Consider the following 14314-nt stretch of genomic DNA (forward strand, 5'->3'; position numbering starts at 1 on the left):
AAATCGAAATGATGGAGGCATGGAAACATTTTTTATTTGCGGACTGTATAGGAACGATAGATTTATCACTCGAAGAAGTAAAACCGTCGACATTAAATATGTGTTGGAAAAATGTATGGTCAGAGTCAATTCAATCAGGAAATATGGTCAAACCGGCAGAAAACAGAATCGGTGCAATAGTAGAATTTGCTAAGTTGGTAGTAGTAGTGGCATGTGATGCAAGAAAGCAAGTGTATGAGCTTATGTAGCATTAGCCAAAAAAAAAAAAAAACCATCACACCATTCCCTCCAAATGCCTGCTGTCCAGTTCCTCCTTAAATTTATTCAACCTATCAACTTCCACAATGGCAGATGGAAGTTTGTTCCAGAAATTAACCACCCGCTGGCTAAAGGCAAATTTCTGCACATCTATTCTACATCTGTCTTTTCTCAATCTGAATTTATGCCCCCTTAGGTTCGTAATCTGAACAAGTGGAAGGATCCCATCAGAATTCAGCATGCTCAACCCATTCAAGGCCTTATACACCTCAATCAGATCACACGCAGGTGCCTAGTCTCAGGCACTGCAATTGCAGAACTTAAGCCTCTCTTGGTAAGAGGTTCCCTTCATTCCCCTCACCAATCTTGTTGCCCTTCTCTGTACATGCTCAAGCAAATCTACATCCTTCCTAAAATGAGGCCTCCAGACCTGTATGCAGTACTCAAGGTGTGGCCTGACCATTGCCTTACACAGAGGAACAATCACCTCCTTTTCCCTGCTAGCAAAATTCCTATATATCATTGACAAAACCCCATGACCTGCCCTGGCAGCCTGTCTGCATTGCTCAGAAAACTTCATATCTGACTGCACAATTACTTCCAGGTCTTTTGCATTTTCTGCCATCCTAAGTGAAGTACTACACAGTTGGTACGTTCCTCTGAGGTTACTTCTACCCATATGCAGTACTTCGCATTTGTCAAGGTTAAACTTCAGTTGCCACTTCTTAGCCCATCTGCCCAAATTATCTAGATCCTGTTGCAGTAGTACACTGCCATTGCTGTCATTATCAACCCTGCCAACCTTTGTATCATCTGCAAACTTCAACATTAAGCCTGATATACCTTCATCAATATCATTGATAAATATACAAAACAACAGTGGACCCAACACTGAACCCTGTGGGACTCCACTAATAACATTAGTCCATGAAGAGCAGCACCCATTGATTACCACCCTCTGTCTTCTCCCACTTAACCATCCTTTTATCCATTGTAGCAACTAACCCTTAATACCATTCTGCTCCAATTTGTAGTCTTCCATGCGCAACAGTGTCAAAAGCTTTCTTGAAATCGAAATATATGATATCAAAATAATTTTTTGAATCCAGTTCCTTTGTAATCACATCATAATATCCTATCAAATTTGTCAGACAAGACTTTCCCTTAACAAACCCATGCTGTGTCTGAATTATTGCTGCAGTCTTGTCTAGATGATCCTGCAATGCATCTTTAACCAGTGACTCCATTATTTTACCCGGAACAGAAGTTAAACTAACTGGTTTGTAATTACTTGTGTAACCCTTCGATCCCCTTTGTGAATTGGGGATACATTTGCACATCTCCCGTCTGTAGGAACCTCCCCTGAGTTCAAGGATGCTCTCATAATTATGGCTAAGGGTTTGCTTAGTTGTTTTGCCACCTCCTTTATTATAACTGGATAGATCCAATCCACCCCAGGTGCTTTTCTTATGTTTAACTTCAAAAATTGCTCCTCCACTTTGCTCTCAGTTATTACAAAATCATTAAGTATCCTGCTACAATTTGATAACCTTCTGCCATTTTCAAACCTTAATAATTCCTCATTTGTGAATGTAGATGCAAAATACTCATTCAGTTTGTTTGCTATCTGAGCAGGATCATCAACAGTTGAACCATCGATGGTCAAGTGGACCACTCAGATTCATCTCCTTGTTTTTAGAGTTTATATAAGTAAAGAAATCTTTGCTGTTTTTCTTAGCATCATTTGCCAAGGATTTCTCGTAATCTGCCTTCGCCTGCCTAACCTCCTTTGTGACCTGATTACAGACTAGCTTATAGGCTTCTGAGTCGCTTGATAATTTATATGCATCTCATGCGTTTTTCTTCTCCGTTACGAGTCTCATTAGTTCATTTGATAACCATTTATGCCTAAACCTTGAACAATATTTCTTAATAGGTATGAAACTTTTAATAGCATCCACGATTAATTCCTTTAATGCTTCCCACTTAGAATTTACTGTTGGTAACATCGTCAGCTGATCCTACTGTACAGAATTTAAAAACTTTCTGAGACTACTGTACTCATCTTTACGGAAGCAAAAACCCTTTCCTTTACCCCTGATGGTAATTAAATCTTTAAGTAAATCCCACATCAGTACACTGTGATCACTGCCACCTAGTAGTTCCTTTATCTGCAAATTCTTGATACACAAATGATCACTGCTGATAACCAGATCAATTACTCTCTCTGGTTGCCTCTCGAACATGCTGCTGCAGAAAACAATCATCCAATAAATCCACAAAAGTCTGACCAGTGTGTGAATGACCAACCCACAAGTTCCAGTCAACATCTGGGAAGTTAAAATCCCTCATTATAAGACATTCTGATTTACTGGCCCACTATTTCTCTGTACCATTGTTCTCATTCGAGTCATTAGGCCTATAACACACTCCTACTCTTATTTTTGCTTTCGCAGTGCTTATGTCACACCAAACTGACTCAACAGTGCACTGTTCATCTATATCAACTGGGTGCACTTCTTTTGATTTTATGTTTTTCTTAATTAACAGCATAACACCTCGCTTTCTATCCTGTCTATCCTTTCTGTACACATTGTACTCCCCAAATTCCAGTTCTGTATTCCTTATATCTGTGTGAAACCATGTCTCATATCCCAACATTATCCCAACAAAGTTCAGATATCCCAACATTATCCCAACAAAGTTCAAAAGGGAGCTTTGAAAATGTTAATTATATAACATGAAATTTAGAAAGATCTATCAAGGAAAAGCAAATAAACCCAGATTAATGTTTTTTTAAACAGAGTAGAAGATACATGAAATCTAGAATGGTGTATTTTTGTATGCTCTTGGAATGTAACCCATTTTTTGTACTGGTCCTTAGTCCGCGTATAACACGGTTTCGCACTATACAAGATTTTATAGGAACCTAACTACCTTGTTCTACGAGGGTTACCTGTATAAAGTTATTGAGGACGAGACATTTATGATGTCAGAAAAATGTACAGTCAGAGGATCAAAGGTTGTTTCTGTGTTAATGAGGAAGGGAAGAATATTTTTATAGTTTTGTTGGGGGGGGGGAACTATCACCTTCGGGTCACTGCTTATGAGTTAAGGCCTAATTAAAAAGGATAATTTTCCATGCAGATTTTCCGAGTCCAGTGCCCTTACCGTATTAATCACAAAGTAAACTTAGCTGGCAAAATATGGCTAACACAATTTACATGAACACAATGAAGGCATACTATGCACTTTAACAACTAGTTCAAAGTATACAAAAACATTCCTTTGAATGAAAATTACTAGTTTATGAGCAAGTTAAATCCTTATTTGGAAAGTGAGTTACCGGGGTCTGTTATTAATTATGAAAATTTTTATTACTTTTGTCATACAAATATAGCACAGGAATTGTTAAACTGTCACTTGACAATTATACAAAAAAGTACTGCAATATAAAATTTTCAAAATTTTGTTACAGTTAAACAACATAGTTTTGTAAAACAAGGTATCAAATGACAATATACAGACATATCAAAACGGGTAACTTCTGCATTTAACAATACTAAATATCTATAATGATGATTGAAGCAGCATGCAAATTCTTGATCCTTAACCTCCCCTCCAAAATAACATTCTTAACAAAGTCAGCCACGAATATTTTTTCAACATAAAATTTCCAAATAAATAGCCTATAAATGATCAATAGTTCATTGCTTGGTTCATTAATGATTATTAATTTAATCACATTCAACAATATGGTAAACATCACAATTTACAAATTTATACAATTTTCACCATAATTTTTTCCTGTTTAATAATTGTGAACATTCTAAAAATCATTTACATGTGTGTAAACCATGAGAAAATTTATCCAAAACGTAGGATGCTTTCACACATGGACAACACCAAATGTCTCAAACAAATGTATGTATATAGCACTTCAAAAAGTTATACAAAACACAAATATTTATAGTACACACAACGGGATGGGAAAAGATAGCATATATCAATTCTACACATATTTAATACAGAAAATAGGTGACATACGTGACTTAATGTTACTTCTTTCAGCATGCATACATTACATATTATAAAAGGAATGTTATAATAACTCAAGAACATCCAAAACTTTTTAGTGGTATTAGTCAGAGAACTTAATTCAATGTTTTCTGTTAAGATATGTTTAGGAATATCTAAAGTAGGTTATTTATTTAGTGATAATTGAGTATTAAATGTAAGTCAAGCAATGAACGGAATTATATTTAATTGAAAAGATAGCCAATTATCATATTTTTGTAGTTTAATCTTTTTATTTAATGTACTTTTTTGTATTTTTTGTAAATTTTGTACTTTTTTAATGTATTTAATGTACTTAGAAATTTCCATATTCATGATATGGAAATTTCTAAGTTACTTGAAAGTATGACTAGTTACAATCCATCCGGTGTGAAAAGCATATACTAATTTTTGAAAACAATAACCAGATGTGAAGACAGAACACACTTATACTCATTCATCCCAAAGAAATTAAATTTTCTAAGAACTCTTAATCAGCTTGTAAGAATTATATCAAAACATATACTGAAATCTATTTTAATAAAAGAATTTTATACTTATAAAATGCTGAAATAAGGAAAACAGCACAACAGTTTATTCCAAATATAAAATATAATTCATGCGTATTTTAAGAAGTTACACGCATTTTTTAAATTCATTTTTTGTATTAGGTATGCTCCTCAGAATTATTGCATAACTTGATCTATTTAAGAATAATTAACTCATGACTATGATTAAAATTATAATTCATGGAAAAGTATTAATTTTGATGTACTTATTTTATAAATTCAGAATACTATATAAACTTTTCATCGATATTCAGGAATATATTTGTCCATAAATAATATGATAAACAGAAGTATTTGATCAATATGCATATTCTAAATTATATACCACAGGATGGAAGGACAAGTCAGCATTCAACATCTCAGTTCTATTTCATTATCAAAAAGTGAAGCTAAGATGACTGTGCTAACTTTATGAAAATATATCTTAGACATGGGCAACAACATAAATGCTACAAAATTATATATTCTGAAAAATTGCTGACAAATAGGTAGGTACTTATTTGATCCATCCAATTAATTTAAAACATTATACTTATGCACACCCAGAGAAAGTCATGCTTAATTTTTTTTTTTTACCAAAAAAATTTTAAAAAACTATGATCAAATAGATAGAATGTTTTTTCTATCTATTTGATCATAGTTTTTATTCTGTATCATAGTTCTTAAACAGAATTTTCATTCTGTTTTTATAATATAATTAACTATTTCATTTTATAGCTAAAACAATGCTTAGTATACAAAAAAAATGGGTAATCTTAATGTCATTATGTCTCTGGAGGCTAATATAATTACTTGATTCAAAAAATTCCAACTTCACTAAGCTATGTATAACATATAAGTTATTATTATTACATTAATTTCAAGTTTTTCTAAAAGTAAAATGAAATAATTACTCAACTCAATTTTTATTAAAATAAACTTTAAAAAACTTATAAAATGCCTTTGAAATTTTAAGGAGATACTAATGGTCAAGCCTTGAACAAACTGCTAAAATTTGATACTTCAAGGGGCAAATTACACAAACTTCGGAAATAGCAGACTACATGGTGCAATTTACAAATAATTACTCAATACCTCATCAAACACACAGTGAAACCTCTTTATAACATTTACCAAAGGACCAAGAAATCTAAATAATATATTTTGGAAAAACACTACTCTTCAGACTGAAATATGATATCCATACTGTTGAACGTCATTTGAATACAGTCCAGCCTTAAAAAAAAATAAATAAAAATAAATAAAAAAAAAAAAAAAAAAAAAAATTGTACAGTGTCTGAGCCACTGTATAATAAGACCATGAAGCATACTACCTGCAAAACACTAAGCTGCACTATCCATTTCAAGTTGGACAATACAAGGATTCCTTTTGGACAGACTGAATGATTCTTGCAAAATAATGATTTCACACCTCTTTTCTAGTGGCCAGGGTGGACTACTCAAGTTATTCTTTTCTGCAGACAGTGCCATACTAAAAGAAATAAATTGAAAATGAAAATAAATACAGCACATTAGACTTCTCTTAGTCCTAAATTTCATTTGAGGACATCATAAAAAGGTTTTATATTAAACAGAAGAAAAGAACATTTATACAGACTATTACTGATAACTGAAGAGGAAAATGCAAGAAAAGGGTAATAAGAAAAATGTTTTAAGAGGCTTCACTGTGTGGGTGTGTGTATATTTGGAGAAAAAAGTTAATGATACTATGCAAAAACTAAAGCTGCAATTAAATTAATGAAGGCAATGAACTCTACCGAGCACTCAAGATAAATGTTTAAAAAAAAGGGAGGGAAAATTTAAAACATACATTGAAATTCCAAATATATAGTCAAATATTAAATACATAGAAATGGACTGATTCAAATAAAACATGTTAAAAGATTTATAAATATGATGAAAAAATTTTAAATTTTTGTAATTACGACAACAATTTTATTTTCTGCAATATATAGAGAGTAAAAATTAAATGACTCATCCTTCTAATAATAATTGGACTATATGAAGGTCGTTCAAAGTCTTCCTGAGATTTTATTTTTTCAATTTTTTTTATAATCGAAAAATTTACTATGAAAATTCTGTCATTTGTTTATCTTATTGATCGTGACTGGCTGAACCAAACAACAGTTCCTTCTTGTGCCCATGCATGTAATGACATGATTGTGAATTATGTTTATAAGTTTTTTTTTGGTAGTTTTTGGCGCATCAGCTTCTGTGGCCATAATGCACCTCCCAAGGTTTTTGCAATACTTTGATCCAAGCCCGAGGTGGGATTCGAACCTTTGGGTTGCCAGGTAGGCACTTTACCCACCCGGCTAGCCCGGTCGGCAATATGTTTATAAGTGACAGGCTGCTTATGGTGATCAGGTATTGTAACAGTGAACTTTTTTTTTTTTTTTTTTTTGCTGCTTCAAGAATTTAAAAAAGGCTGACCATTTAAGAAAGAAGGGCCAGAATGGAAAAAATCCATTAAATAGGTGCTCCTTCAGCCATGTAACTAATAACTTCAAGGACTTTGTCACACTTGGTGAACATTCTCGATCAGATTATTGCTGGTTCAAGGAACTTAAAAAGACTAATAACTATTTAAGAAAGAAGGGCTGGAATTAAAAAAAAAATAATAATAATTAAACAGGTACTCCCAGAGCTATGCAATTAATGTATTAAGGTCAGAAGGGTTGTTAATGGCACAAATGATGGTACGCTGCTGCAACCGGATCTGGAAAAGTTGAGCAGATGGGCTGAGAGGTGGCAACTGAAGTTTAACATTGGCAAATGTAAAGTACTGCATATGGGAAGCAGTAACCCCAGAGTAACGTATCAACTGTGTGGTACTACACTGACATTGGTAGAGAGTGAAAAGGCCCTGGGGATAATTGTGCAGGCAGATATGAAGTTTTCTAAGCAGTGCAGACGTTTTGCAAGAGTAGCTCATAGTGTCTTGTCAATGATATACAGGAATTTTTCTAGCAGGGATAAGGAGGTGATTATCCCCTTGTATAAGACAATGGTCAGGCCACACCTTGAGTACTGTATACAGGTCTGGAGGCCTCATTTTAAGAAGGATGTAGAACTGTTGGAACAAGTACAGAGAAGGGCAACAAGATTAGTGAATGGAACAAAGGGTTGCTCTTACAAAGAAAGGCTTAAGTTTAGAAAATTACAGCGCCTGGAGACTAGGCACCTGCGAGGTGATCTGATTGAGGTATTTGAGCATACTCAATGCTGATGGGATTCTTCCTCTTGCTCAGAATAATTGCCTGAGAGGGCATAAATTCAAATTGAGGCAAGACATTTGTACGATAGATGTGTGGAAGTTTGCCTTTAGCCAGCGGGTGGTTGATTGCTGGAAGAAGCTTCCATCTGTCATTGTAGAAGCTGATAGCTTAAACAGATTCAAGGCAAAACTAGACAAATATTTGGAGCGAGTGGATGGGTGAAATGAGAAGGGTGTGTGTGTGTGTATTTTTTTTGTTTTTTGGCTGATGCTATATAAGCCTTGCTTTCTTGCATCATGTGCCCTTGCTAATGCTATTTGTAGAATTTGTTTTATTAGGTGAATATTCAGTAGCAGATGATTGTCCCCTTTTTTGTGAATGTGCTTTATATTCATTGTCTTAAGATGTTTATATACAAATAGTTTGATCTGGATCCTTTGGATTTAAGTAAATTATCCTCCCAGTAAATTATTTTCCCAATAAATAAATGTTTAACAAATTAATTTTTGGTTAAAAAATGCATTTTACATGAAAAATTTTCAGAATAGCTTTTTTTACCCCACCCCAACAAATCACCTTTGGATTAGTTACCACGATTTTAAAATCTTTAAGTAAAATCTCTGTGTGTGTGTGTGTGTGTGTATATATATATATATATCTCCATAAAATGTGTGCTGTAATCTCTGTGATCATGCAAAAATATAAGCATGGTTAAAACAGAACTATTGGAGTGGCTTAAAATTAAAAAAAAAAAAAAAAGAATAAATTAAACTATAAAATCTGTGTAGTATTGCAAAGAGAAGAATGTGATACTTAAACATCAGCAGATGTCAGCTACCCAATGAACATGTGAATCATGTGTTAACAAATTTTAAGCTGCCTTGTAACAGATAGGAGATAAAAATTCAAGCAGAGGAAATCAAGAACTCATTGGTAATACTGGCATGCTCCAGGTGGATCATGTAGAATATGTTAGCAGCACCGAGAGGTGGCACCTTTGGTAGTCTGCATTATTATCACCTGCTTGATGACATTTACCTGCCAATTGAATCATTTCATGATGAATTCGCATGTGATCTAATACTACTACTATAAATAACTCTCGGAGACTGCAAGTAATGAAGCAGTAGTGCAAGCAGTGGTATGGTACAGAACCCTGAGATTTATAATCAAAGGAAGATTTCAAGAGAATTAAGATCATACAATATTACTGGCCAGTATCTGTTCCCTATATAATAAAAAATGTGCATCATTTCTAAATAGGCAATGATCAATATATATACTGTGTGGGATCCTCGAGGTATCTATCAGCTTCACCAATGTAACTTGCAGCACGCACACACACTGAACAATTGATTTTATAATCATTCTACTCCTAAACATTTCAGGAGTAAGGGATTTAATGGGGGGGGGGGGGTTAACTCAATTTATTGCCTAGCATTTGCCTAGAGTGAATATTATACAATTTTAGGAGATAAAAATTCATGATAGAAAGAACATTAAAATTGTTCCCCAGGATAAAAAAAAAAAAAGGCAAAAATATTAAAACAGTATAATATTTGCTGTAGGCAAATATTATACTGTTTTAATTCAGGCAAGAAATTACAAGTATATCCTCCATCCAGGAATGGAGGAATGCAGAACTGGAATTTGGGGAGTACAATGTCTACAGAAAGGATAGACAGGATAGGAAGGAAGGAGGGGTTATGCTATTAGTTAAGAAACACAAAATCCAAGAAAGTGAAGCCAGTCGACATCGCTGGACAGTGCAGTGTCGAGTCAGTTTGGTGTGACAAGCACTGGGAGATCAAAATTGAGAGTAGGAGTGTGCTATAGGCCTAATGACTCTGATGAGTATAATAAGAAACTGTACAGGGAAATAGAGTGGGCCAGTAAATCAGAGAGTCTTATGAGAGATTTTAATTTCTCAGATATGGACTGGAATTTGTGGGGTGGTCACTCACACACTAGCAAGGCTTTTGTGGATTTATTGGATGATTGTTTTCTACATCAGTATGTTCATGTTCGGGAGGCAACTTGAGGGAGTAATACTCTTGATTACCAGTAGTGATTCTTCAGGCATTAAGAATCTGCAGATAGAGTAACCACTAGGTGGCAGTGATCACAGGGTGCTGAAATGGGATTTACTCAAAGAGGTAACTACCATCAGGGGTAAAGGGAAGGGTTATTGCTTTCGTAAAGGCGACTACGATGGTCTGAGACAGTATTTAAATTCTATACAGTGGGACTAACTGATGATGTTACCAACAGCAAATTCAAAATGGGAAGCATTCAAAGAATTTATCTCGGAAGCTACTACGCTTTCCATACCAAATAAGAAATATTGTTCAAGGTTTAGGCCTAAATGGATGTCAGATGAACTAATGAGACATATGACAGAGAAGAAAAATGCTTGGGATACATATAATTAACACATGACACAGAAGCCTATGATAGATATAAGTTGATCTGTAACCAAGTCACAAAGGAGATTAGGCAGGCGAAGGCAGATTACGAGAAATCTTTGGCAAAGGATGCAAAGAAAAACAGTAAAGAGTTCTTTTCTTATGTAAACTCTAGAAGGAAGGGGATGGATCAGATTGGTCCACTTGATATCGATGGTTCAACTGTGCATGATGTGCTCAGGTAGCAAACAAACTAAATGAATATTTAGCATCAACATTCACACATGAGAAATTATTCAGCGAGGGGATTGCCAGAGGTGTATTCAACTCTGGCACTAAGCTAGATAATCTTGTAGTAACTGAGAGTAAAGTGGAGGAGAAATTGTTGAAGATAAACACAAGAAAGGCACCTGGGGTGGATGGGATCTATCCAGTTATATTAAAGGAGGCAGCAAAGGAAGTAAGTAAACCCTTAGCCACAATTATGAGAGCTTCCTTGGACTGATGGGAGGTACGCATAGACTGAAGATGTGCAAATATGACCCCAATTCACAAAGGAGGATCAAAGGCTGACATAAGTAATTATAGACCTGTGAGTTTAACTTCTGTTCCAGGAAAATTAATGGAGGCACTGGTTAAGGAAGCACTGCAGGATCATCTGGACAAGACTTCAGTTATAGCTCGGACACAGCATGGTTTTGTTAAGGGGAAGTCTTGCCTGACCAATTTGATTGGATACTATGATGCAGTCACAAAAGAACTGGATGCAGGGAATAGCTTTGATATTATATACTTGGATCTTAGAAAGGCTTTTGATACTGTTGCACATGGAAGACTGCTGCACAAATTGGAGCAGTGTGGCATTGGAGGCAAATTGCTGCTATGGATAAAGGGGTAGTTGAGGGGGAGAAGACAGAGAGTGGTAATCAATGGACACTGCTCATTGTGGACTAATGTTATTTGTGGAGTCCCTCAGGGTTCAGTGTTGGGTTCATTATTGTTTTCTGCATTTATAAATAATATTGATGATGGCATATCAAGCTTAATGTCCACGTTTGCAGACGATACAAAAGTTGACAGGGTTGTTAAGGACACTACTGACACTATGCTGCTGCAACAGGATCTGGAAAAGTTGAGCAGATGAGCTGAGAGGTGGCAAATGAAGTTTAACATTGACAAATGTAAAGTACTGCATATGGGAAACAGCAACCCCAGAGCAATGTATCAACTCTGTGGTACTATACTGACAGTGGTAGAGAATGAAAAGGACCTGGGGATAATTGTGCAGGCAGATATGAAGTTCTCTGAGCAGTGCAGACAGGCTGCAAGAGTAGCTCATGGTGTCTTATCAATGATATACAAGAATTTTTCTGGCAGGGATAAGGAGGTGATTATTCTCTTGTATAAGGCAATGGTCAGGCGACACCTTGAGTACTGCATACAGGTCTGGAGGCCTCATTTCAAGACGGATGTAGAGCTGCTGGAACGAGTACAGAGAAGGGCAACAAGGTTAGTGAATGGAACAAAGGGTTGCTCTTAAGAAGAAAGGCTTAAGTTTTGAAAATTACAGTGTCTGGAGACTAGGCACCGGAGAGGTGATCTGATAGAGGTGTATAAAGCCTTGAATGGTTTGAGCATGCTCAATGCTGATGGGTTTCTGCCTCTTGCTCAGAATAATCACCTGAGAGGGCATAAATTGAAATTGAGGAAAGACAGATGTAGGATAGATATCCGGAAATTTGTCTTTAGCCAGCGGCTAGTTAGTTGATGGAACAGACTTCCATCCCTTGTTGTGGAAGTTGATAGCTTAAATAAATTTAAGGCTCAGCTGGACAGGTATTTCGAACGAATGGAGGGGTGAAATGGAAGTTTTTTTTTTTTTTTTTTTTTTTTCTGGCTGATGCTGCATAAGCTTGCTTTTTTGCATCATATGCCTCTACTAATGCTAATGCTAAAATCCCATCCCACTTGATTAAATCCTTCACTCGTGAAATATTTAGAAGTGGAGTGATTTATATAAAATCTGCTGTTCAGAATGTGATGCATGTTATGCCGGTGAAGCAAAGAGACCTCAAGGATTGGCTGGGCACGTGGACACCATACAAAACACAGGATTCAGCTCATCTATTTCTGAACATGTATGGCAGAGAGTTCTTCATATAAACCCCCTCAGCTTTGATCACCAATTATGAGAAGAATCAACAACAGAGATGCTGCCTCAAAGCAGTGCGTGTTTACTATGCAAAATAGTCAACAGAAAGTGAGGAACTTGTAGTCGCTGTCTTTGAATATGCCACAACAAAGTCCATTGGAAGGTAAGAAATAGCCGGGATGGGGACGGTTCAATAGGCAAACAGAAAAATGATAAGAATGTTAAAGTGTTAACACAAACTGCCCACATGTCAGGTATATATGCTGAAAAAAGCCACAATCTGTGTGAAGAGCTATCATTTATATACATAAAGGGCATTTAAAATGCACTTGGACCTATTTCACTTATTTTTAGTTTAGGCTCAGCTGGACAAATCTGAGCTGAAATTTTTGAATTTGATGTTAAACTAAGTATTACTGTTCAGATTTCCTAAGCAGCTGATTAGGCTAAATTTAAATTTTGCCTAATCAGCTGCCTTTTCTCAATGAGAAAGTTGTTCCCCATTGTCAGTTTAGTCTAAAGCATCACTGGCATATTTTTGAAACTAACATATAACAGATGTTATTTGAAAAAAAAAAAAAAAAAAACAAACAAATACAATGGTTGTATGTGATGGTCACTTTTAGAGAGGCATGTTTAGCTGTGTTGCATCTCCACTTGCAAATAATGAAAAAAGAAAAACATTCAAAAGAATCATTAAAAAAAACAATGGCATGGAAAGCAATAATGTCATGAAATACAAGTTTGCGGGGAAAAAGAACATAAATTCATTATCAGGAAATAAAAGTGATAAATGAAATGGGAATGGATATTCGGTGCTTAGCTTTCAGATTTTTGCTTTTTGTTATCAAATATCAGTTATGTTTGACAACACTGTATGGTTGCTGGTATTTCTTATTTCCAAAAATGAAAGGTAACAATGTAACTAACAACAACAATCGCAGATTCAAATAATTTTAATCTGCTGTTAAAATGAATAATTTTAAAATAGCAAATACAGAAAACACAAATAATTTACAAAATTCTACATTGTTTAAAGGAAAGAATGGTACATCGAGTAATAATTTAAATGACACAGGCAGTATAGTTTTCAAATAGAGTGTAAACCACAGTACAGAATAAAGAGCCAACATCTGATTTAAATGGGGATGACAAATACCTTGCAATACAGAATTTTATCAAACACAGGCATGAATTGACTCTTCAGAAAAATCCAGAACATGCACTGGCACATGGCAGATGCATGAAATTTACATATCACAGTATTTGCTGATCTACATAAACTGAATAAAGAGTGCAGAAAAATTCATTAGAAGTGCTTCTTGGTGTTTATTTACGTGCACATTTGTAAAATTGCATGAAAGCATGTTTTATAAAAACATTTATGCGAGATGGTATTACTGTATTGAGAGTGTGGCTGAAATGCTAGAGAAACAGCAAGATTATTTTCCAAGAGATATCCCTAGAGGCAGCAAATATCACATACCATAATTATGTGTGTTGTGGATCACTTTATTCTAACTGGAAGTGTGATGCATAAATAAAGGATACAAATGTGTACAGAATTTGAGATATGTTCAGAAAGGTGTTGCTTTCTTCCTGTTACACCTAGGAAGCTTCTTCCAAATCAAGCACATTTAGATTTGGAGGATCCTT

At 35.1% G+C, this 14314-nt stretch overlaps 1 protein-coding gene across 4 annotated transcripts in view; it reads right to left on the bottom strand.

Annotated features, from left to right (window-relative positions):
* Positions 1-6203: 6203 nt before the first annotated feature.
* Positions 6204-14314, bottom strand: part of LOC150076391 (protein tweety-like) — a 291082-nt gene continuing 282971 nt past the window's right edge. For 2 of the 4 annotated variants that reach the window (XM_090387163.1, XM_090387160.1), the window contains exon 15: positions 6204-6354. In XM_090387163.1, coding sequence (XP_090243289.1) covers positions 6328-6354 — 27 coding nt within the window. In that variant the 3' untranslated portion in view covers positions 6204-6327. The remainder of the gene's footprint in view (positions 6355-14314) is intronic. The other 2 variants (XR_016547803.1, XR_016547802.1) reach the window with 1 other exon arrangement.

The sequence above is a fragment of the Mastigoproctus giganteus genome, chromosome 13 (assembly GCF_048544385.1).
Source record: "Mastigoproctus giganteus isolate SK-2022 chromosome 13, ASM4854438v1, whole genome shotgun sequence".
Taxonomy (NCBI): Eukaryota; Metazoa; Arthropoda; class Arachnida; order Uropygi; family Thelyphonidae; genus Mastigoproctus; species Mastigoproctus giganteus.